Genomic DNA, 26,210 nt, shown 5'->3' with positions numbered 1-26,210 from the left:
TGACTTCACTTTCACTTTTCACTCTCACGCATTGGAATAGGAAATGGCAACCCACTCCAGTATTCTTGCCTGGAGAATCCCAGGGACGAGGGGGTGCCTGGTGGGCTGCCATCTATGGGGTCGCACTGAGTTGGACATGACTGAAGCAACTTAACAGCAGCAGCAGCAGCAGGTAGATACTTGATCACCAAAACCTAGGGTAGGTTGGGAAATAGGACATTTAAGATGTATTTGTAGCTACCTGAAAGTGAAAGTGAAGTCACTCAGTCCTGTCCGACTCTTTGCGACCGGTGGACTGTAGCCCACCAGGCTCCTCCATCCATGGGATTCTCCAGGCAAGACTACTAGAGTGGGTTGCCATTTCCTTCTCCAGGGGATCTTCCTGACCCAGGGATCGAACCCAGGCCTCCTGCATTGCAGGCAGACGCTTTAACCTCTGAGCCACCACGGAAGCCCTACTCCGTGTTTAGATACCAATTTTATACAGAGAGGCAAGCAGTGTCTTGGGAGCTTTAATACTCATGCACTCCCGTGCCTCTCTGTTTATTACACACATATGACCCCTGGGGGATCCTGTTGGTGAGCTGACACAGTGTGTCTGGGGTGAAACGGAGACGCACCATTTCTGACAAGGGCCCTCGTGATACCAGTGTCGCTGGCACTGCTGGTCTGTGGCCTGCACTTTGAGTAGCAGACAGTCCACTCCATTACCCACCCAGATGAGTCTTTTCTAAGGCCTTCCTGCCACATGGCCTTGCAGCCTCAGCTGGCACATCCACATGACCAGAGAAGCTCCCTACCTCTCTGGCAGTCCTTCACTCTTTGACTAGTACAGAACCTAGCTCAGGTTTCGAAGATGTCTTTGACTTGAAATGACCTTTGTGTGGTTTTCTGGCGCCACGTTACAAGAGAAACAAACAAGGAAACCATATGCATTCAGGCAAATGAGGTGCAGCCTCTTTTTGCTGATGTTTCATATGCATTGTGAAAGTGAAAGTGTTCATCGCTCAGTCGTGTCCAACTCTTTGTGACACCATGGACTGTAGCCCACCAGGCTCCTCTCTCCATGGAATTCTCCAGGCAAGAACACTGGAGTGGGGTGCTATTTCCTTCTCCAGGGGATCCTCCCAACCCAGGGATCAAACCTGGATCTCCTGCATTGCAGGCAGATTCTTTACCATTTGAGCCACCAGGGAAACCTCATTTCATTTGCATTATAAATTATATAATAAATGATACATATATGATACAGATCATATATATGTATCCAAGGAGATATTGCTATTATACAGGTGAGGAAACTGAGCCTCAGAGAAGTTTGGCGATTTGCCCAAGATGTAACAGCTTGAGGAAGGTGGGCCCAAGGGACAAGCCTAGCTGCTCACAGGTGGTTTTGGTAACAAGGGAGATCAGGTATAAGAGCGTGACCACCCCATGCCAAGCCCTGCCTGCTTTGGGGTGGCTCCCCATTACGTTTATGAGAACAGAGGAGACAGATGCTATAGCACATACCCAACCTCTGGGCCCTGAAAGAACACACCCGTAATGGGAAAAGTCTCCAGACATGATTTGCCAGAAGCAGGTCTCAACCTAAGGAGAGTCGGAGCTCTTTAGAGATCAGACTGGTGGTAATGAAGAGAGAGACCCAGAGCAAACATTGTTTTCATTCTTGCATCGTCAAGGAATTCTCACATTTTCTTACCTAGCAACAAATACCTCTTTTGTTGAGATGGCTTCAGGCAAGGAAGGTCTTGTTACAGGGCAAGCAAAGGCACTTTGGGCAAGAAGGCAGCAGGAATGTGGCCTCCACCCATCGCTCTCTGTATTTCCAACAGAAAAGGAGCCATAATCTACCCCTTCATTTCAGAAGCTCACCCTTGGAAACGCCTCCTCCTGTGTGTACTGAGGGCAGCTAGCCCTTCCCCAGGACAGCATCTTGTTTCATCATATCTAGCTTCATATACTTCATCATATCTAGCTTTCATCATATTCTAGCTCTTGGGAGCTTCATCAGTTAACAAGGCACTCAAGTCCCAATGGATAAAGAATCTGCCTGCAATGCAGGAGACCCAGGTCCAATCCCTAGGTTGGGAAGATCCCTATCAAGTCCCCATGATAACTTGCTCCCATATATCAGGGTAGAATGCCTCAATGTCTTGCAACTTTTCTGCCCAGCATTGGCCAGGGTTGGAAGTGAGCGAACACAGAAATGGCGCTTAAATACTCCTAAAATTCAATATATTAAATTACAAGCTAGATTCCCATGTAGCACTACATGTAAACAGGCTTTTTGTCTAAGAATCAGGGGAAATTGGTCCCATCAACACTTTGAAAAATAAATGTACAATATACTAGCTATTTGGTGACATCTAAAACCTGAAAGGTTTGATTGTAAGTATAGCTCTGTAGGCTGAGACTTAAGGCAGACTGGCTCAGGATAGCTCTGGAAACGCAGCATGGCAGAGTGGTAAACTAAACTCATTAGAACTTGCTAAGTATATGTGTAAATGAATGAGCGAGTGAGTGTGAGTTAATGAATAAGCGTGTGTGTGCTAAGTCACTTCAGTCGTGTCCAACTGCAGCCCACCAGCTCCTCTGTCCATGGGATCCTCCACGTGGCTTGCTCTTTCCTCCTTCAGCGGATCTTCCCGACCCAGGGATTGAACCTGTACCTCCGATGTCTCCTGCATTGGCAGTCCAGCCCTTCACCACTAGCGCTACCTAGGACTAAATGGGTAATAAATAAATACATCCCTGGAGGAGGGCGTGGCAACCCACTCCAGTACTCTTGCCTGGAGAATCCCATGGACAGAGGAGCCTGGTGGGCTGCAGTCCATGGGCTCTCCAAGAGTTGGACACCACTGAGCGACTAAGCATAAATAAATACATGAAAAAAAAAAAAAAAAACTGAAGTCTAAATACTTGCAGTTGGGGGAAAAGCACATCATTATTAAATACAGGTTTCCCACCTTACTCTCTGAGTTCCTTTGCATCAAGTGAATGCAGAAACAGTCATGAAAGTAACAACAGTCATAGCTGTTTGCGCACCATACCGCCTGTTCAGCATACACTTCTTATCAGTTGTTCCCACAGCCCCAAGGTGAATCAAATCAATGTGCCGTGCCCGTTCCATTCCACAGATGGGAAAACTGAGGTTCCACAAGCAGCTTGATTTGTGCAAGGACACAACCAGGGTGTGAGAAAGATGGGATTGGAGCGAGACCCTCCAAACATACCTGCAGCCCTCTTTCTACCACCTTGTGCCGCTTCTATCAGAAATGAGGCTCCCGGCGGTACTCATGTTCCATCCAGGCCCGTGTTGGATCCTACCTCTGGGCCTGTCGTTGGAGACCGGCCCACCCAAGGCCCTTGGGTTGTCGCCCTGGTGCTCCCACAGCCCCCCAGGAGCTCCAGCCCTGAGTCGGTACGCTCTCTCCCCCAGGTGACTCCATGGCCTACCACAATGGCAGATCCTTCTCCACCTTCGACAAGGACACAGACTCGGCCATCACCAACTGTGCCCTGTCCTACAAGGGGGCTTTCTGGTACAAGAACTGCCACCGTGTCAACCTGATGGGGAGATACGGGGACAACAGCCACAGTCAGGTGAGAGCCTGCAAGGGCCCGAGCAGGGCTGAGACGGGGAGGCAGGGACCTCAGGGGCAAGACCTCAGGTTCTTCACATCAGGGAGAAGTCCATGACACCCCGGGCCAGGTAAACCACAGAGACAGCGTGTATTAGCCCATGAAGATCCTGAGGAGAACCACTGGTCAAGGGGATGCCGGGCATACAAAGCTTTCCCCGGATTATCTGTGTCTGAACCCCACAAGGAAACAGACGGCAGTGGAGGCTGTTTGGGTAGAGCAGGGGGTGATGCAGGCCCTGGCCTGGAGGCACCTCCAGAGCCCCAAGAACATCTTAGAATGAAGATCCCAGATTCTAAGTTCCTTCCTCTTATGAATCATAAGACCGAGGTCCAGAAAAAGCTGACTTTCCTGAGGTCATGGGCCAAAGCTGGGGACAGACAGAAATCCTCCAGGCCACACCCTGCCCCTGAATTTCCCTGCACCATACAGGATGCTGTGACACAATTTCTGCAATCATAGAAACAGATTTATTTTTTACAGTTTCTGTGGAAATGGGTAAACAAAACCCAATTCAACTGTTTTCTCACGCTGAGCCCTGCCTACATGAGCAGGTGCCTGAAAAGTGCATGAAGTCAGGTGGGCCCAGCTACTTAACCATGATGGCCGCTTCTCAAAAGCCATCCCTGCACCACACAGCGGAGAACGGTATTCGCACAGAGCCATCCAGACTGACCCCTGGGCTGGGTCTCAGGGAGCCTCACCCAGCCTGCAACCCAGGTGGTGGTTGTTGTTTAGTCACTAAGTCACGTCCGACTCTCTGACTCCCTGGACTGCAGCATGCCAGGGTCCTCTGTCCTCCACTCTGTCCTGGAGTTTGCTCAAGTTCATGTCCACTGAGCTGCTGATGCTAACTAACCATCTCATCCCCTGCTGTCCCCTTCTTTCATCTTCAATCTTTCCCAGCATTAGGGTCTTTTCCAATGAGTCAGCTCTTTGCACCAGGTGGCCAAAGTATAGGAGCTTCAACTGTAGCAATAATCCTTCCAATGTAGATGCAGGGTTGATTTCCTTTAGGATTGACTGGTTTGATCTCCTTGCTGTCCAAGGGACTCTCAAGAGTCTTCTCCAGTACCACGGTTTGAAAGTATCAATCTTCAGCACTCAGCCTTCTTATGGTCCAGCTCTCACATGGTCCTGACTACTGGAAAAACCATAGCTTTGACCTTTGTTGGCAAAGTGATATCTCTGCTTTTTAATCCACTGTCTAGATTTGTTATATCTTTCCTACCAAGGAATAAGTGTCTTAATTTCATGGCTGCAGTCACTGTCAGCAGTGATTTTAGAGACCCAGAAGATAAAATCTGCCATTGTTTCCACTATTCCCCCTTCTATTTGCCATGAAGTGATGGGACCTGATGCCATGATCTTAGCTTTTAATGTTGAGTTTTAAGCCAGCTTTTTCACTCTCCTCTTTCACTCTCATCAAGAGACTCTTTAGTTCCTCTTCACTTTCTGCCAGTAGAGTCAAATCATCTGCATATCTGAGGTTGTTGATATTTCTCCCAACAATCTGGGATCCCTTTGTAAGAAGGCAAAGGTCCGAATCACACCAAATGGCCCCAGGGATTCCGATCGGGGGTCCTAGGCAAGATGCAGCATCTCATCATCTTGCTTACTTATACTTTTGTTCTTGGGCTTGTTTTGGCAGCTTTTGGGTTGTTGGGTTTGGGGGTTTTTTGGTTTTGTTTTTACCAGCTGCATGGACAAAGGAGCCCGGCGGGCTACAGTCCATGGGGTTGCAAAAGAGTCGGACATGACTTAATGACTAAACAAGAACAACAGCTCTGTTATTAATGGTTTTGATAGATGTGTTTATGTTGAGTTAACTACCTGGAAATGATTTCTGTGACCTTAAATGTACACCTTATCTTGATAATTTCTGACACTTTCAAAGCATTATCACCTTCTCTCTCCCGTGCGCATCACCTTTGCTCTCTGAGGGGACCAGGACATGGCTTTTTGTGTCTATTTTACAGAGGAGGCAAGACTTGAAGGACACATGTGAACACCAGTCTTGTATTTTCTCCACCCTATATGCAGCCTCAATAATACACCCACTCTGAGAACTACTGCACTCCTTTATCTCCTGGTTCCCTAACATCAGTATAACACAAGGTCCTTTGGGAGGGGGAAAAAAAAGGTACATGCCAGAAGGAAACTTCTTCTTCCATCCTTCCATCCAACTTTGGAAAAAGGAGCTGACATAGAAGGCCACAGAGTTCACAGGAGCTCAGTCCCAGCGCTGGCTCTGCTCTGGCTGTCGTGTGGCCTCCGTGAAGCCACTTTCCCTCTCTGGCTTCAGTCTCCACCGTAGCATTAGGAGGACTCACTTCCAGCTCTGAACCTCAGTCGGAGGAGAGGACGAGGGCAGAGGAAGGGAGAACAGGACCAAGCTGAGTTCATTGCAAACACATCTGCCCCTAAATTGAGTCGGGGAGTCTCAGATCCCATCCGCCTGTCAGGTTCAGAGGCTGTCCAGTATCAATCAATGCCAAAAATTAGCATTAAACAAAGCATCTGTATTTTCCTCCATTTCACCAACCACTATCTTCTCTGTGGACATGTTCCACCCCAGCCCTACGAAACCTGAAGAGAAGAGGGCTCAGTGCATGGAGCGGGGTGGGAGGGGGGTAGGGGAGACCCCACAGGAGGACTCTCTGAAGCTGACCCCCACCCTAGGAGGACAAGGGGTCTGTGGGACTCAGAAGGCAGAGTCGACCACCTGTCGACTTTGCTGAAAAGCCAAACCCAGAACCAGGAGGCCCTGAGACAAGTACAGTCTTTTCTTGAGGAACATCTTTGGCCAGAGTTCTGAGGCTATGCCTCCATACTGGAGATGGGGGGTAATATTTACTGAGCGCCTATGATGGGCCCAGCAGGGTGGCAGGTCCTTCACAGACTCATTTAATCTTCACAGTATTCTTCTAAGGTTAGCATTATCAACCCTAAAGAAGAAAAATAGTAAAACTGAGGCCCAGAACCTTTTGATAACTTGTTCAAGACATTTATCTCTCAAGTAAGAACACAAAGATTCAACTTTATGTGTCAGGTTGCAAAACTTGTGTCCACCTATGTTCTTTGTAAAACATGTCATAGGAATCCTGTGAAGTATAGACCCACCCCATCCCCACCCACCCCGCCCACCGCGTATAGCCACTCAATTCTGTAAGCTCTGATCATGACCCAAATTCCTGCAGCATGTAATCCTAATGATGGCCAGTTTCATCAGCCACCACTTTATCTCAAGGTGGCAGATCAAAGTTCAGTGCAAACTCAGGTGACTTCTGACTAAAGTTAAAAACAAAACAACTGATTCAGCCAGGTCTCTTGAAAGTTTTGATTATGCAAATCAATAAACAGATCAGCAGGATACAGCCGTGAGCTTCCAAGTGGTCAAACTGAAACAGAGCTCTTCTTCCTTTAAATTAATTTTTATTGGAGTATAGTTGTTTTAGAATGTTGTGTTAGTTTCTACTGTACAACAAAGTGAGTCAGCTACATGTGCACACACACACACATGCACACACACACACATATGTTGCTGTTGTTATTTAGTTGCTAAGTCATATCTGACTCTTTGCCACCCCAAGAACTGTAGCCAGCCAGGCTCCTCTGTCCATGGGATTTCCCAGGCAAGAATTCTGGAGTGGGTTGCCATATCTTTCTCCAGGGGATCTTTCTGACCCAGGGATCAAACCCACGTCTCCTGCATTGGCAGGTGGATTCTTCACTGTTGAGCCACCAGGGAAGCCCCACATGTATGTATATATATATATATACATCTCCACTCATTTTTGGGTTTCCTTCCCATTTACATCATCATAGGACATTAAGAAGAGCTCCCTGTGCTCTACAGTAGGTTCTGGTTAATAGAACCTACGATTAACTAGATAAATAGTTACCTATTTATACATAGTTGTCAATAGTGTATATATGACAATCCCAGTCTCCCAATTCATCCTCTCCTTCCCCCCTGGGATCCATATGTTTGAAATAGGGCTCATTTTGTCCCCCTAACTAAATAGCAATGGTCAGTGAATACTTTGTCTGATGGAAACCAATCTGAAGGTCTTCTCTCCTTCACAGGGTGTTAACTGGTTCCACTGGAAGGGCCACGAGCATTCAATCCAGTTTGCTGAGATGAAGCTGAGACCCAGCAACTTCCGAAACCTCGAAGGCAGGCGCAAAAGGGCATAAGTTTCCGGGGACAACTGGGGGAGAGGAGAAAGGCCCAGAGATCGAAGATAATTTTACCAAAGCATCAATGTGAGCAGTCCGACCATTAAGCCACACCTGGGCGTCTGGCAGGAGCTAAAGTTGACCATGGATTGTCGGGGCCTGCGGCAGCTGGCCTCAGCCACTCCGCGATGACTTCCTTCACACCAAAGACCACAGTGTCCGGCAGGTTTCCATTCTGTTGTTTGATTCGGCAAAAAGTCTTGCAGCGACAGCATCACAGTGGTTTTCCTTCTCTTGGGTGGCTCTGGGGATGGGAGCGGGGTAGCCTGTACAGTGGTAGCTTGTCTTAGAACCAGCTGGATTTTACACAAAGCTGTATAATTAATTATCATTATTTTTGTTAGCAGTGATTCAATGTGTGTCTTGAAGCCGTCCCTTTTTTTACGTTCAGAAAAGCAATGCTGTTTCAATTTTAAGGATACGATTAATATTATTAATATAATAATAATGATGATGATGATGATGTAAACTAAGGATTTTTAAAGAGACCTTCCTCTCCAAAACACATCTGGACAGTACCTGATTGTATTTTTTTGTTTTTTAATAAAAGCACAAGTACTTTTAAATTTGACTGTTGGGTTTCCTTTCATTGACTGTTAAGCCTGAATCCCACCAAAGACAATGTATCTGAACAAAGTGGGCGAGGAGGGAAGGGAGAGGTAAGGAGGGGTGGTGGCCAAGAGGGAGTGGGAGAAGGAAAGGGAGACGGCGGGCTGGGAGAGAGGAAAATATTTTTTAGTTTGAACAAGTTTGGAAAATGCTTGTAACTTAAGATTCGGGACTTCGCTGGTGGTCCAGTGCAGGGAACCTGGGTTCAGTTCCTGCGCAGGAACCAGAAGCCCCATGCCTCGATTAAAAATCCCATGAGCTGCAACTAAGACCTGGAGCAGCCAAATAAATTAATATCTAAAAAAAAAAAAAGATTCAGCTTCCCGCTCAACACTTCCAAGACTAGCAGTTTATTATTTTAAAAGACACCTTTATACCCATTTTCTAAAGTAATCTCCTAAATGCCACAGACAAGGTAAGAACTGTGATCGAGCGAGGGTGGAAGTCCCCAGAGGCCTAAGCTCTGACCTTGCCTCCACCATTCCTCAGTTCCTTAACCTCTCCAGGCCTCAGTTTTCTGATCAATAACGTGGGGATACACGGACTTGTTAATTTCATAGCATTTCTGTGGAAAATAAAAGACATCATCCCATGAGGCCCTTTGCAAGGTGCCCAGCATAAGTGTGGGTGATGGCTACTATCACTCAGTACATGGTGGACTGGGCGGGGGGTCATAGGATGGAAGGACCTGTGCGTGGCGACTTTGTTGTTATTGTTGAGCTCTCAGTTGTGTCCGACTCTTTGTGACCCCATGGACGGCAGCACACCAGGCTTCCCTATCCCTCACCATCTCCCAGAGTTTGCTCGAACTCATATCCATTGAGTCAGTGATGCCATCCAACGATCTCACCCTCTGTCGTCCCCTTCTCCTGCCTTCAGTCTTTTCCAGCATCATGATCTTTTGCACATCAGGGTCTTTTCCAATGAGTCTTTGGGTCAGGTCAGCTCTTTGCATCAGGTGGCTAAAGTATTGGAGCTTCAGCTTCAGCATCAGTCCTTCCTGTGAAGATTCAGGGTTGATTTCAGTGGCTACCGTCCCAGTAATTGTAGAACTAGGATTTAAACTCAGGTTTTCTGGTCCCCATGTCCTTGCTCTCCCCCAAGTCCCTGATGACACTCCCCCCCTTCCCTGGGATACATGTGCCGTGGTGCAGAATGAGGGGTGTGGGGAAGTCACCAGGATCCGTCATTAGGCTCATATGACCTGAAGTCTTAGGGACAGTGTCTCCTAGGAACGTCCCCTTCTCCCCCCGCTCGACGCCCCATAAAAGGAAGAGAGCCCTGCGTCACCCAGTTTGGTCTGAATACCCCTAGTGATGGAGAGGACTCACTGCCCAGAACAGCAGACCTGTTTGTACTCAGACAGTGTGAGTCAGAACCACACATTACACATTTCTCTTTTCAAACAGGGATTGGGGGTGGAGGGAGGGGGCGACTCTCAGTTCATTCTCTTAGGGATTTTCAACAAATCGACTTTATTTAATGGAAATGTTTGGCCCAATAGGGCTCACTCAAATGGAATGTGATGGCTCAGAAAGGAGAATCAGAAGAATTTATGGCTCCAGCCAGATCCTTTGCTGCTGCGTTTATCTTGCTTTAATAAATGCCGTCATGCTATATACACAGTTTGCTCTTCCAGATCATAAGACTTGTTGCCTGCAAGCCAGCCATAGCAACACTACCCTTGCTGTGTAAACCCAAATAAACTGGCTCCCTGGAACAACCAGACCTTACATGGGGGCTTAACCATCTACTGACTGCCGACTCGGGAGCCCCTGAGCCTCAGCCTACCCCTCCCAAGAAAGACAGATACAGTAAGCTGGTAAGGTGTTCCCCAGAAGCTACACAAGAGTCAAAGTCTCTTGGTGAAGAGGCCACATCAAACAAGAGTCCTTATTCAAAAGGCCTTCAGAAGATTGCAGTTGTGTCCACACGGGGACTAGCTGGGCAGAAGGCCTGAAACCATGGCATTCAAAACCTCCACAGTGGGTCTCTGCACTCCACAAGTACTGGTCCGAAGTGTGAGTTTAGTATTTCTTAAACACATCTTTCAGTGACTGGCTTGGTGGCTTTGTTCAAGCACCCACCTCCATCTTGAAAGGTCTTATGAAATCCTAGTCCCCCCTCAAGGTGCAAGCCCGCTTCCACTTCCATGATGCAGTCTGTAGCTCTCCATCAAAAGCGCATTTCCAGGGTGTTTGGTCTTCTCTTTGCCCTTCTCCATCTGCTCTGCTCCCTGCTTCCTGCTCTGTATCCTAAAGACCACCCTTCAAGAATGAGACCAATGGACTCCCATGCCCCCAGGCTTCTGGCAGGCAGCACAGGGATGTGGAAGGAAGGAGACTGGTGGAGATGGGTGGGGGATGAGTCAGGGAATTCCTTTTCCAGAGCCATCTCAGCAAGGAATACAGGCCAAAGAGCCTCTGAGGTGCTTCCCCACAACCACCTTCAGCATCCGCCCACAGAGCCCCGTCCTTTGGGACCACGATCCAGCCCACCTTCTCCCCTTCTCGGCTTGCCTTGCCCCGCCACTCTCCTTCCAGCACAACTGGCCAGCCCCAGCGTATCCAGGGGGCTCCATGGGGGCTCCGCTGATGGCTCTCGTCTCCCAAGATTCTCGTTTCCCTTTTCATTTAAAAGTCCGTGCTGGGTAACCCACACGTGCCCGGCGCTAAGTGAACAAACCAACACACGTCCCGCCCTCACGCAGCCTTCATGCAACCTTCCTGCCAGGAAGAGGCTGGCGTTATGGGTTATACATTCACATCAGACAAGCAAATGGATTACTGCAGACTGAAGGCACGCCCTGGAAGCCAATACAAGGGACTAGTAGAACATCTAGCCGGGACCGGACTAGGATAGCTTCCCCGAGGAAGGGCACGTGAATCACAGCCTACATGATGAGCAGGAGTTGACCAGTGACAGAGGGAGCGGAGGCAGAGGGTAGGGTATTCCTGGAGGCCCCGAGGCTGCCAGGCTGCTCAGAAAGAAAGCCAGAGGCCCAGGAGCAGGGGAGACTGGGGCAGCAACAAGAACCCAATTCCACAGGTTCTCTGGGTCCAGAATAAGGGTTTTGCTCTTTTCCCCGAATACAACAGGAAGCTACCAAGGAATTTTAAGCAGAGGAGTATAATGTTCATGCCTGTTTGTTTGTTTGTTTGTTTAATCTTTTTGAGAATGAAATAATGCCATGTGCAGCAACCTGGATGGACTTAGAGATTATCACACTGCAAGAGGTAAATTAGACAAAGACAAATGTCACATGATATCACTTATCTGTGGAATCAAAAAAAAAAAAGAAAGAAAGAACTTTTTTTTTGCAAAACAGAAAGAGACTCACAGACATAGAAAACAAATGTATGGTTATCAAAAGGGAAACAGGAGTGGAGGGAGGGATAAATTAAGAGGTTGGGATTAACACATACACACTACTCTGTATAAAATAGATAAGCAGCAGGGCCTACTATATAGCACAGGGAACTCTATTCAATATTCTGTGATGACCTATAAGGGAAAAGAATATGAAAAAAACACATATGTGTAAATGAATGAGTAAATGTGTGAATCGCCATGCTGTACACCTAGAATTAACACAATACTGTAAATCAATTATTCTTCAATTAAAGAAAAAAATCTTTTTGCTGCAGTTTGTATTGGGGCTGGAAGTACAGATGGGAGAGAGCTGTACGGAGGTCACTGCAGGAGGCCAGGTTAAAGGTGACGGAGTTTGCGTAAGTGTGTTCCTATTAATAGACACGAAGCATATGGTTCTGAGAGATGTTTAGAAGGGAAAATCCATAGGGCTTGAAGTCTCAGCAAGTTTATCCATGTCTGCTGCTGCTGTTGCTGTTTAGTCACTAAGTCCCGTCTGACTCTTTGCAGCCCCCATGGACTGTAGCCTGCCAGGCTCCTGTGTAAATAGAATTTCCCAGACAAGAATACTGGAGTGGGTTGCCATTTCCTTCTCCAGGGGAATCTTCCCAACCCAGGCAACTTGTGTCTCCTGCTTGGTAAGTAGATTCTTTACCACTGAGCCACCAGAGAAACCCTGCTTCAATGAGACAACAGGGAAAATCCCCTGTAGGAATTGAGGGCAGCTCAAAAACAGGAGTGTTATTCATGTCTACACCCCGGTTTTTGAGGTGCCTTCAATTCCTACAGGGGATTTTCCCTGTGGTCTCAGTGAAGCCAGACTAATTAAGGATGTGGTGAGCTGGAGTCAAGGTTCCATTAGGTCTCGGAACAGGGAGGACTGCAGGGCCTGGGAGTGCTAAGGCATTGCTCTTCAGCATTTGGGTAGGAGAATCGGGGAGGCCCCTCGAGGTTGCTGTGGCTAGCATGGGGACAGTGGTGATGCCAGGGCAAGCTGAGGCTGGACACCATGGGTGAAGGCGTGCAGGGCCTCACCTTGAAGGTGAAAGGTTGTTGTTGAATCACGCGAATACACCGGGATTCTTGGCCCCCCGGAGGAGAAGAATTCAATCCGGGGCCAGAGACGAGGCTTGATCGCTCAGAGCTTTTGTGTAATAAAGTTTTATTGAAGTATAAAGGAGATAGAGAAAGCTTCTGACATAGGCATCAGAAGGGGGCAGAAAGAGTACCCCCCTGCTAGTCTTCAGCTGGATGTTATATAGTCACTAGCAGTCTGTTAATGAAAGAAAGGAATGTCTTAAAATTCAGAATGGCACCAGGCCCCTCACCCATAAGATGCATTTTGGGATAATCTTGGCACCAAATGGTTTATCCTGGGCCATAAAACGATTAACTTGAATCTTGAAGAAGGGCAGACCACCATACAAATAGTTTCATTTACATAGATTAGGGGAACAATATCCATACTGGTTTGTCAAGTAGGTTCTGGGCCAAGAGGCGGAACCGACTTGGAGACAGAGTTTGGGGTAAAGTCATAGCACATTAGCATAGCTTAAGACGGACATTTCCATGAGAAAAAGGCATTGGTTATCTCTAGGCTCGAGAATAGCTAACTTCAGGGGAACCCTGGTGTCATTATGGCAACACAGTATTTTAAGAGAAACCTCCCTTTAAATTTGTATAGAGAAGGAAAAAATATTGCTAGTTTGTTTCCTCCTGCCACTTAAGAGAGATAAAAATGTCTGACACTTGCAGGCTATTTCCTCCATTTGGAGACCCCTGGCCTTCCTGCCTGTTACCCTCTCATTTTCATCGACTCCAGTCCCCAGGTCCTGGTCTACAAAGACTGTGAAAAGTTTGTCCTTTCTTCCTCCTTGAGAATTCCAGACCCCTCTCTCCTTGGGGACCCCTAGATTTCCTATCAACCTGCCTAGGAAATGACTCTCTCAAAGGCTTTGCATCTTCTGGGCAGAGCTGAGAGTGCCAGAGGTGTTTAGGCCAAGAGATACATAACCAGCACATCCTTGAGACAGCTCGCTCCTGCACTGGAAAGGCATCTGTCTGTCCACTTTTGTCCACTGGGGCCCTGGACTCCTGCTGCCTGCACCTTGCCAGGATTTGGGTGCTGTGGTATATCAGGAGCCAGCAGAGGGCTCACTCCCTCGTCCTCCTCCCTGCCCAGAAAGTGTAAGTCGCTCAGTTGTGTCCAACTCTTTTCAACCCCAGAGTAGCCCGCCAGGCTCCTCTGTCCATCAAATTCTCCAGGCAAGAATACTGGAGTGGGTAGCCATTCCCTTCTCCAGGGGATCTTCCCAACCCAGGGATCGAACCTGGGTCTCCTGAATTGTAGGCAGATTCTTTACCGTCTGAGCAGAAGAATGTAGATAGAGCTGGGAAGGGGGACAGGGAGAAGCTGTCCTCTTGAGAATCGCTCCAGCCTCACCAAGACTGGAAAATAAACTGCAAGATGTTACAGAAAGAAAACACACAGAAAGACACACATACACACAGTCAAAACAAGTAGCTCCCACAATTATCCCAGCATGTTTGCAGTTACAGATAAAGCTGTGTGTCAGAGCTCTGAGATGGCCTCTCCAAGGTCACCAGACCTGAAAGGCCAGAGCTGGGACTGAAACCTGAATCCGTGGGCCCCTGGGATGCAGCACCTTGGGGCGCATCCATCCATCTGTCCGTCCATCCATCCACAGATCTATCCTGTCTCCACTTTTCCGCTCAACACACCCAGAACACCTCCCATTTGCTGGTCCCCTCACAACACTCACAGTTTGCAGAGCTGATGTGAACATAACAACTTCTTCAAGTAGTTATGTTTGTAGTCAGGGCTGAGCTTGAATTCCAAGTTTTCCAGTTTCTGAATGACCTGGATCTGGGTACTTAATTTTTTTGAGCATCCCTAAAAACGAGAATAGAGGACATATGCTGATGAGAATCGGTGATGATTTAAAGGGCTTCCCTGATGGCTCATATGGTAAAGAATCTGCCTGCAATGTTTTATGGGCAGCGCCTAACCTGGAGAAAATGCCCACGCAGATGATTCTCTAACATTGAAAGATTTTTGTCCAAAGCGGAGCACCTGGGTGAAATACTGCAGTCAACCAGCAGATGGCAGCCTCCCCCGGCTTTAGGAGAGCGCTTCTTTGTAGATGTGTTGATGGGGCTAGGGGCTCCCAGACTCACAGGACACTCTCAAGAAAACTCCTTCTCTACTATTACCCTAGTCCCTCATTCCAGGAGGGGTTCACACCCAGTCCAAGGCAGCAAGGCACGGCAGGCACCCCTTCTGCCCTCGCCTCCCTCTCTGCTACACAGAGCCTCCCATCAACAACCACAAACCCTCTTGCTCATCACCTCTTGCAAAAGTACACTGAGTGGGGAGATGGGCAGAACAGGGTGGGGACAGGGAGGGAAGGTTATGGCCCTTGTGTCCAGTCCCCACTCAGATTCTGCCAGGACCCCTGGCGAGGACCCCACTTCCCCGGCATGCATCCATATGCATGGATGTCCCATCACTAATTAACTTTTGCGTGTTAATCCCCGATTGCTGCTTGTGAAGGCCAAGCTCGTGTTTTCTACTTCCCTGTGCCTTTGGTTTGTCCCAGGCCTTGCAGCTACAAAACTTCTGTCCTCCTTCCTGACCGCTTCCTGCAGACAAAGGGAGGCTCGTCTGCAGACCAACACCTGCTGCCCTCAGGCGCTACTGTTTTACCTTCTCTTCGCCTCTAAAGCCTGGTTCAGACAGCAGTCACTCCAGATTATCCTGAGCATCTTGAGCAGCGTTGAAAAGGAAGCCAAGGACCCTCTGTCCCAAGGCCTAGCCCCCCAGTACCACCTTCCTGAAATGTTGAGTTGTGTTCCTCTGCTTAAAAGCCCCCAGAGCTCACCTTCTGGCTTGGAGCAGAGCCAAGGTGTCACAGTGGCCTTCGAAGCCCGGAGTGATCTGTGTCCTGATGCTTCCTTGGCCTCGACTCTTTTATCCTGATCACAAGATGTTCTGACACACTGGCCTCCTGCTGCTCTGTGAATCCAACAATCAGCGATGGCTCTGCCACTGCAGACCCTTGGCCTGGAGTGTTCCCCACCCACCCAGGTGTGGCCCACAGGCACACGTCCTTCACGTGTCCTCCCAGCGTCATCTCGATGAGCCTTTCCCTCATCTCCTACATGAACACACACGTGGTCTCCCATCCCCAGGACTCTCTTTTTCTCCATAGCGTATATTTCCACTGAACATGCTACTGGTCTACTTACGTGTGTATATATTTTCCAGAAACCAAGCTTTATGACAACAGGGACTTCAAATGCATTTCCCCTCTGCTGTATTTCAGCACCTAGAATGGAGCCTGTTCCGTTGTTTCTCAGTCATTACATGTTAATGGAATACATTTGATCAGACCTAGGAGGAGAGGTCTTTAAGCCTCGTCTCATTTTGCTATTCAGTTCACTGACTTTGTTCCCAGATCATCACTCTAAGTGGAAACAAACAAACTCAGAAAAGAAGTAATTTCTCCCAAGCGGCCAGACAGTCAATATGGATTTGAACTCAGTCCCATTCACCCACCTCTTTATCTCCTGGGTCAGAATCTAATGGCAGGATTTTAAGAAACAGGAAAGGAACTGCTCTACCAAGAGCCCCAGACAGCAGCCTCTCCTGTGCCTATAGGCTGAGACTGTCCCACAGCCAAGGAGGGAGAAATCCAGCAGGACATTCAGAGGAAAAAAACACCATAAATATCAGTCATTTCAAAGACACAGCACTATACATGCCCCGTGAAAATGACTTCTCCAGGGACTTTCCACACATGTGGCCTCTTGGAGAGCATCCTCCAATTTTGGTCAGAGGCCCCACCACCCCACCACACAAAACCCTCCTTTCTCAAGGGCTGATGGGAAGTGAGCAAAAGCAGCTGACCTCTCAAGTTTTTTTATTTACAAGCATTAACTTTGAAGGGTTACTAAAATAGAAAGAAAGGAAGGGAATTTTCCAGGTATGGCTGGAACATCACTGAATTGAACTGACCTAGGTGTGGTACATAAGTGAAAGAGGCTTATCCAAAAGTGCATCTGCTTTCCAGAGCAAAATGAGGCCTGGGTTACCCCAATTACTTCAGTGCGCCCGGGGCACTGAGCGTCTCCGCAGCTGTACTTTCCCACAATCAAGGACTTCTAAGCAATTGGGAGAAGGCAGAGTGGAGCAGGTCCCAGGTGTGGAAACAGAATTTGAGACACAAGGACACAGCAGACCCAGCTCAGCGGAGCCAAAAGACTCCACTCCACCTGGACACCCTTCAGGTGAGCATTAGAATCAGCTTTCAAAGGCATCCATCTCCACCCCAAATCCCAGTTCAAGGCAGCAAAGGGCTTCCAACTCAGTTAGCTCCCAGGGTTAGCTTCAGAGCAAGCTGAGAATTCCATGAGGGCATGGACTGTTCTTCTGTGTTCACATCTGTAGGACACAGAGCTTCAACACAGCAGCTGCACAATTAAGGTTTGTTTATTAAGGAATCAATTTATAATAAGGGCTTCCCCAGTGGTTCAGGGGTAAAGAATCTGCCTGCAATGCAGGAGACTCACAGGAGATGTGGGTTCGATCCCTGTGTTGGGAAGATTCCTTGGAGAAGGAAATGGCAACCCACTCCAGTACTCTTGCCTGGAAACCTCCATGGACAGAGGAGCCTGGTGGGCTACAGTCCATGGGGTTGCAAAGAGTCAGACACAACTGAGTGACTAAAGAACAACAGCAAATTTATAACAGCTGCCTGGAAGTTATTGGGAAGAGTTGTGAGGTCACAATCAGGCCCATTCGAAAAGGTTGCACTCAATTAATAGATGTTTCATTAATATATTTGTCTTTTTTTTTTCTTAATTTACTTTTGGCTAGTCTGGGTCTTCACTGATGCTCAGGCTGCTCTCTGGTTGCAGTGACCAGGCTTCTCACTGCACCTTGTGGAGCACAGGTTCCAGGCTTTGGGCTCAGTAGTCGTGGTGCCTGGGCTTTATTGCCCCTCGGCCTGTGGGATCTTCCAGGACCAGGGATCGGAACGCATGTCGCCTGGATTGCAAGGTGGATTGCGAACCACTGAACCACCAGGGAAGTCCCAATCAATCTTTCAGTTTTTGAATGCTGCATATTGAGAAAATCGGGATCGTGAGAATTTTAGAATCCCCAGCTCTTTAGACAAAGAAAAATGGAATAGCCCCTGCTCACCGCAACAAGGGAGAGACCCTCTGTTTCCAACTCTCTAAAGGTCTGTCATGGAAAGGACAGAGCAGACTTACTCTGTTAGGTGACAGAAGAAGAATGAGAGTCCAACAGTGAAATCTACACGGGGACAAATGGCCCTCACATCAGAAAAGAAATTCTAGTGACCAAAGCCACCCAGAGAACAGGCAGCCACGGAAGCAGTGAGCCCCGGACAGTGGAGGCATCCCAGGGCTTGGCAGTGGCCAGAGATTAAACAGAGCAGTGTAAGGTCCTTTCAGCCCCCAAATGGACTTTGCACCTCTGGTTCAGCTACAAGGCATCTAGAATATTTCTACTTCAGGCTTTCAGGCTCCATCCTGAGGCTCTAACACAACAAAAGGAAGGGCTATCAAGAAAGAGTGAAGATACCACGAAACACAGATGTTGGTCTTATGAAGAAGGTGGCCCCTTGGGGAGACAGAGGCATAAAAGAAAAGAAAAACAGTGTCGACTGGCCCTTCCTCCAGGGAACACCATGGTCGGGGAGCCATATTTGCAAGCTGGCAACACTACGAACCTCCTAAGAATTCTGGGTTTACTTGGTTTCTCCGAAGCCAGCTCGTTATAGGAAGAGAAACCTGCAGCCTCAACTCCGACTTATCGCCAGAGAACCTCACTGCCTCCCCTAACAGGACTCTGCTACAAGGGATTGCTCCAGGCCAGATTTCACTTTCTAAACTTCTCTTGGGAAATTACTGGAGGCTTGGTCACAGACACTGTCTCCATAAAGGAGATCTTCAGTGTAAAAAGTATTTAACATTATCATTCATCTCCCTTTCTCAGTTACACTTCATTCTTTCTTCTCCACTTAACCTAAACACCAAGAGCATTCAAATGGATGTAATGACTTCATGGACAGAATATAATACATGTTTTTAATACTAAGGCTTCAGGTTGATTATAGCAAGGCCACTAGGCAAGGAATTAGAAAACTGCCTCCCCAACCAGACTGCAGATGTGGTGAAGGCAGGAATCACTTCTTAGCAGAATCAGGCACGGAAGACAGAAATGTGCTAAATCGATAAACAAACCGATTGATTGATGGTTTCAAGTTCTAGTTCTGCTACAGAACCAGCTATGTGATCTTTGTTAAGCTACATAACTTCTCTAAGCCTCGATCGCTTTTATCCATAAATTGGAAATAATAATAGCTACCTCAAATGACTACGACAAATGCAACAATATGTATAAAGTGTCCCAGTAAGTGTCTGGCATAGACTCGGTGCTGAGTAAATGGTCTCCTCCTTCTGCTCCCTAGGACCACACGGTACATACAGGGTGACTGGCTGCTGAGCATCTGCCTGGCTGGTTTACAGATGGGACTGATGCGGATTCTTGCAGTTAATTCAGGAATAGCAGACAGGCGCATTCACGTGCCCTAGGTTCAGGGAGCTGCTCCATGGAAGAGTTTGGGGCAGAGGGAGGGAAGGAAATCTAAAATTTAAGTATACGTCTGCTAGGTGAGAGGCAGCTAACACTTATAATGTGTTTTTCATTTACCCGATGATTTTTAATTTAGTATTTCAGCTCCAAAAAGCAAAGTCTCTGGATCTTCCAGAGGAGTCACGTAAGATTCACACATTTGACAGCTTTTCATTAGTAAAACTGGATACACAGCCATAGTAAACTCCACTCCGAGTCATTTATACATAAAGGAACCACATAATAGATTCCTATTGTGTCTGACCCCCACCTCCCTGCCCCCAAAGAGTTCATTTCTGCAAATGGATGTGTACTTGAGGTTGTGATCAGGAAGAGAAACATATGTCATCTGGCATGTTTGCTCACTGTCTAAACTGCCAGTAAATTAAAGACAAGTTCATTGGCCACTATTCAAATCGTCACGGCTTAGGTCTGAAGCATAATCTACTCCTTCTAGATCCTTCCTGTTTCCTTTTGCAACCCAGTGACTCAATTTTGCTTCTGTTTAACCCATAGGTAGGTAGGCTTAGTTGCTAAGTTGTGTCTGACTCTTGCGACCCCATGGACTGTAACCTGTCAGGCTGCCCCGTCCGTGGGATTTCCCAGGCAAGAATACGGGAGTGGGTTGCCATTTCCCTCTCCAAGGGATCTTCCTAACCTAGGAATTGAATCTAAGGGTCCTGCACAGCAGGCAGATTCTTTACTGATGGAGCCACCGGGGAAATGTAAACCATCACAAAGCTCTTTGCAAAAAAGTAAGATAGAAGATAAGGAAAATGAAAAAGTGCACACCGGCTCCCAACGTGGGCTCCTCTAGTTTGAAAATAATACCTGATTTCTCTCCCTCAAATTCACCATCTTTAAATGAGTGATGATGCCAAAAATAGTATCATCAGACCCTTGAAACAGTTCTAGATATATGCCAAGTACTATTGTAAGTGCTTCTCAGGTAGAAACACATGTTACTTTCACGCATACACACACACGTGCGCACAAATCCTAAGAGATAAATGATGCCAGTATGTCCATTATCCAGAGGAGGAAACTGAGACACAGAAAGATTAGATAACTTCAAAACTACACTCTTGAGGCGGTGGTTTACTTAAAGCATTTAGGATTAAAATGGAACACTAACTTAGAACCTCATCATCCAGGAATCATGACTCCGGCTGTGGACACAGTCAGTCTGCCCTCTGTATCTACAGTTCCGCATTCCCAGATTCAGCCAACCACGGATCCAGCGGTACATATTTACTGAAAAAATAATCCCTGTATACAGGACGTGAACAGTTCAAACTCCTGTTGTTCAAAGGTCAACTGGACATGATACACTGCAAAGGCTGGCCACGGAGCCAGCCCACACTGTAGACCCTGGTTTTAAGGGTAAAGGAGTATGTCTTTCCTCTACCACTCAAGCTTCACTCTCAGGAACTGCAGAACCCAACTGTACAAACACTGAAAGAGTCTGTTGGTTGCAACTGAGTTAGAAGGGAAGAGGATCCATACACGTAAGGGCCCGACCTACTGCTTTCTCTGTCTCCCAGGCCGACACATTATTCTGCAGGCTCTTCCTGACTTGAGGCCTGCCTCCCAGCATGGGGAATTGAGACAGGGATCTCGAGGTCCTTGAGAAACAAACACCTGAGCTGGCCTACAGAGCAGTGACCGCTCTCATCTGGGGCTTGGAAAGCTATGGTCTCTAGAAGGCAGGGCCCTGCTCTTCTGCATTCCAGAATTCTAGGGGCCACTTCAGGCCACTTCTCCTTTGGACTAAGACTCAAAAAGAGACTCCTTCCTGGTCTTAAAATCCCATTACCTTCAGGGTTTCAAAATGACCTACAGGATAGAAACGTGTCTTCACTGGGGTGTGTACACAAGTTGTCACTTCTCCCAACCTTGAATGACATCACTGGTGTGGTCACATCAAGGGAGACAACCAGAGATGGGAAAGTGCCCTTCAAATGACAAAGCAGAACTAGAAGGCACATCTTGTCCTTCCCCAAGAGACTCCTGCCCGCCTGGCACTGTCTGTGGAAATAACACCGGACCTTCAGTCTCCTCCTGAGTTCCCACTTCCTACTGCTTGGTTAGTTTTTGCTAGGTACTTACCTTGCCTGCGTTCCTGACTCTGACATTTCCTACCCCAATATCTGACAATCAATCAAAGCTTTAGCACTCCTTTGGCATCTTCTCCCTGGACCAGCACTGACATTTGACCCCTAGTTTTCTATAAAGATGAAGAAGGAAATGGCAACCCACTCCAGTATCCCATGGACAGAGGAGCCTGGTGGGCTACAGTCCATAGGGTCGCAAAGAGTCGGATGCGCCTAAAGCAACTTAGCACACACACACTTCTGTAAGAGGGCTTCCCTTGTAGTCCTGCTAGTAGTAAAGAACCCATCTGCAAATGCAGGAGACATAAGAGACATGCGGTCAATCCCTGTATTGGGAAGATCCCCTGGAAGAGGGCACAGCAACCCACTCCAGTAGTCTTGCCGGGAAAACCCCATGAACGGAGGAGCCTGGTGGGTTACAGTTCATAGGGTCGCAAAGAGTCAGACATGATTGAAGTGACTTCGCATGCATCCACTTTTGTAACGACCCCAACCCAAGCCTGGTGCAGGTCTTGTGTGAACCTGTCCCAACACCCAGACAACCTATCTAGGCTAGTAGGTTTTCAGCTCCACTGGCCAGTTTGCCGGAGAAGGGTCTGGAAGGGAAAATGGGGAGTGGAGTAATCACAGCTGGGCACCTTCAGATGGGATGCTAGGAAAGCCCCTTTCAAGAAGGTGACTTCTGAACCTAGACCATAGAGTGAGCAGGGCATGGGCGGAGTGGAAGGCCCCAAGTGAGAAGCAGCTTGCTGAGCTGCTCCTGTGGACTCTGCCTGTATCCGACATCCTCCGGCTATCAGGGTAGCTGCAGGGGGCGACTGTCCCTCAAGCACGTGCCTCTAAGCCTCCCCACCCTCTGCCTCAGGGCTTTCTTCAGAGCCTGGGAAGCCTCCTGGGGTCTAACTCAGGGATGTTTCTGAAGTGGGAGGTGGGACTGCCCTGAGAAGCTCTGACATCCCAAGTGGGATGAAGACAGCGCTACAACCTCTCCTTCCCTGGGACAATTTCGAGGTGCGACCAGCAAGGCTTCTCACAGGAGCCCTGGTGGGATGGAGCCACAGCTGCCCAGGGCAAGAACTGCAGACCAGAGCCCGAGCTGGTCCTCCCTGCCACATCCTGCCCACGCCCTCACGCCTGCATCCCGGGACCAGCTGCAGAGCTCTCCTCTCAGGCTCGGCCTCAGGCCTGCCAGACTGAGGCGGTGAAGCTCAGGGTGGCTGTAATGAGGAGCAGGAGGGCCATCTCAGACCAGGTCCATGAGCTTGACACAAGCCAGACCGTGAATGGGCCGTGGGGAGGCTCTAGATTTCAGGCTGAGCCACCCGGCGCGGTCAGCACGGAGGAGCCCCGCCTAGGAACCAGCCCACCAGCCATGGTGGCTGGAGGGGTCCCGCCTTGACTGGATCCTCTGAGAAGCCCACTGAGATGCAGGGAAGGAATTGGGACAGACAGGGAGGGGACACTGAGGCAAAAGTCCGCTTATTGAAATGGGGCCACCGGGAAGCCACAAGGTAAGGTTCTGACTCATCCCTTATACAAGTGCCCAGAACTCATGTCTCTAGCATGTTGGACATGGCATAAAAAGAACCGCAGCTTTCCTGACTGCCGCCTCTTTTCACTCTGCTCAGCAGTTTTCATAATGAGACTCTTTCGTTCTCATAACGGCTGTGTAAGGCATTCTCCCTGTGGTGTAGATGAGGAAAGTGAGCCCACTGAGCGCTACAACCTGAGACTCTGGATTCCCAATTCCATGCAATAGGCCAACCAACTACCCTTCCAGCCTCCAAGGGCATGGCAGCCCGGCTTCAAGGTCAACCACTGACCCTGTGGCTGTAAGCTTGATGGCTCCAGGTGGCAGGGGCGGGGAGAGGTGGGAACTGATTGCCTGTGTCCACATGCACACACACAGCACATGGACACACAGCATCTGGGGAGAGATGACCCCCTGTGCCTCAAATGCAGCGGTAGTGACCACGCTCGAGGCAGTCACACTGCAGCTCTCTTTCCATCCATTAGTGAGGTTTCTCAGATCTCCTTTCAGGGTCTGAAGTAAAGATGTCCTTCCAGGTCAGGGTGGACAGGCTGCTGAGTTCTCTGTCACTTGGAGAAGAAACCACAGCCAGGCTTCCACCTGCAGGGCACACATCCGTTTATAAAACATATTCCAGGGCTTGAAATCTCAGGGCTGCGGGTGGGAAGAGCAGGCTGCATGGTTCCCATTCCTGAGAGGAGTAAACAGGATCAAGGACACTGAGAGGCAGGATAGTGTGGTTGAAATACTAGCCCTGGGCCGTGGGACCAGGAACGCCTCCTCCAGCCCTGCTATGCCCCTGACTGGCCCGGACTTACGGCTCCCTCTACTCACCTTGGACACTGATGTTGCAGGCTGTGGGTGGGAGATGGAAGAGTCTGCAGATGAAGGAGCCTGACTCCCCCAACAACCCCAGACAGCAGAGACCAAGCCCACCCAGCAGGAGCATCGGGCCGTGATATGATCAAGCCATAAATCGGTACAGCATTTTGCCACATGGTGTCATGGTGTCTGCTGTGGCAGTGAGCCAACCCTGGCCAGTACAGTCTTATGCCGTCAAGACAGCTTTCTCCTCTGACCTGAGTCCAGAGAACTCAGCATGTGCATCTGGCACTTACAAGTTGGGCTTTGCTGCAGGCGTGTTCCCCGGCTTCTGTGGTGTTCGCTCCTGCCCCCAAGCCTTTCCCCGTGCCCTTCTGCTTCGGCCCTAAGATCAGTGAGACTATAAAGCCATTCACCACCCGCTCTCCTCCCTGTCAGAGAAGAGCCAAAAGTCAGATCGAAGGGCTCCAGACCTGCACCCAGGAGGCTGGTATTGACTTTAGCCTGGCTTCTAATTCACCACGTCACTTGCAGCCTGCTTCCTTGGCTCCTTGGTCTAGCTTTCCCATTATTATGGAAATTACAGGGTTAACTTCACTGATACCAAAGCATCTTGCTCACATTTTTAAATCCTAATATGTACACCCAAGGCCCAAGACAGAAAGATGTAGGTTAATTAGTCAAAGCTGTGGGATAATTAATGAAGGTGAGTTGAGGTGGAGAGTGTCAGCTGATGTCATGCTGATGAAGGTGAAGGACCAGACCGGCTTCATATTAGCAAGTCCCAGTGTTGGAGAGGAAGAGGAAGGTTGCCAGGGCCATAGGCTGTGGGGTCCGGACTCACCTGGGTTCAAATCCCGCCTTCACTCCCAGTGACTGTGATGGCAGGAATTCACGTCACATCTCTAAGCCTCTGTTTTATCACCTACAAAATTCTATATCTCAGAAAGTTGTGGTAATTAATTAAAAGAGCTCATTTGAGTAATACATGTTGCAAGTCGTGGCAGGGACTTCCTTTGACTCTCGTCATGCTGGGGTGAGGGAAGCAGCTAGATTGGGAAAGCAGGCGGTGCCTTTCCTTCATTCGTGTATCTGTTCATTTATCTCAACATTCTGTGCCAGGAGCAGGCAGTACAGGGGTGCCAGCCCACAGCCTCAAGGAATTCAGCATCTGAGGAAAAGACGGACACAGGCACAGGTTCTTGAGGCCCTTGTGTGAGAACAGCCTCATACAATAAAGCCAGCAGTCCGCGTCTCGAAGCACAACATAGAGAGAGAAGCATCTGTGTTCATGGAAACGCATACCGTGCCCCCACTTACTTTCAGCAGATACGTTCCAAGACCCCCAGCGCATGCCTGAAATCACAGGTCATACGGAACTCTTTACACAGTGTCTTGTCAGAGTCGCTACTCTTGCACTTCGGGCCCATAAGCGTGACTTGAACAGAAGCACTGAGACACCACAGGAGTGGACTGACAACCAATACATCTACAAAGTGACTAATAGGTGAGAAGCCCTGGACAAAGGGATGACTCACATCCTGGCTGGGACGCAGCAGGACAGCCGGAGGTTTCATCATAATGGTGAGCAAATGAAAACTTATATAAATTGCTCATTTCTGGAATTTTCCATCTAGTAGTTTTTGGACCCTCATGGACCACAGGTAAAGTGAAACTGCAGGAAGTGAAACCACAGGTCAAGGCAGACTACTGTGCAGAGATGTCCACTGAAACCTGGCTACACATTTTAAAGTAAGGAAGAAAACAGAATGCCTATCAACAGGAAAGTAAATGAAATGTAGCAGCTGGATAAGTAGAACCATTAGAATGTAGTCTCATTAAGAATGAACAAAAAATGCAGTTATTGAATTATAAATACAGGTGGGTACCATCTGGTTGTATTTTAAACACATACACAGTATTTTGTATTTTTCCTGGATGTGTGCATTTGTATAGATAAAGGTATTTTCCAGTGGACAAGAACACACATCAAACTCGTGAACCTGGTTGCTTCTGGGGAAGACAGGAGGAAAGCGGGTCTGGGGATAAGGGTAAAGGGGGGCTGTATTTCATCCGTAGTGTTTCACGTGTGTCTAGAAAACTAGAAACAAATATGACAAGGCCTTAGCGTTTGTTCGTCTGGGTAGTGGTAATGCATGGGATATTATTCTTTTTACCTTTCAATATTTTT

General features: G+C 48.3%; 1 protein-coding gene and 1 long non-coding RNA gene across 16 annotated transcripts in view; one reads left to right on the top strand and one right to left on the bottom strand.

Annotated features, from left to right (window-relative positions):
* The window catches only part of TNC (tenascin C), a 102,468-nt gene extending 94,010 nt beyond the window's left edge, over positions 1-8,458 (top strand). For all 15 annotated transcript variants that reach the window (NM_001372074.1, XM_010808269.4, XM_024995899.2 and 12 more), the window contains 2 exons: positions 3,443-3,606; positions 7,735-8,458. In NM_001372074.1, coding sequence (NP_001359003.1) covers positions 3,443-3,606; positions 7,735-7,845 — 275 coding nt within the window. In that variant the 3' untranslated portion in view covers positions 7,846-8,458. The remainder of the gene's footprint in view (positions 1-3,442; positions 3,607-7,734) is intronic.
* On the bottom strand, positions 8,452-25,818 carry LOC112447848 (uncharacterized). Its single transcript, XR_003036133.2, has 3 exons — positions 15,771-25,818; positions 14,652-14,782; positions 8,452-9,496 (listed from the first exon to the last, which is right to left on the bottom strand). It is a non-coding gene; the product is annotated as an uncharacterized lncRNA (long non-coding RNA).
* Between the last annotated feature and the right edge of the window lie 392 nt (positions 25,819-26,210).

This window comes from Bos taurus, chromosome 8, assembly GCF_002263795.3.
Source record: "Bos taurus isolate L1 Dominette 01449 registration number 42190680 breed Hereford chromosome 8, ARS-UCD2.0, whole genome shotgun sequence".
NCBI classification, from domain to species: domain Eukaryota; kingdom Metazoa; phylum Chordata; class Mammalia; order Artiodactyla; family Bovidae; genus Bos; species Bos taurus.
This window is presented reverse-complemented; position numbering and strand designations above follow the sequence as displayed.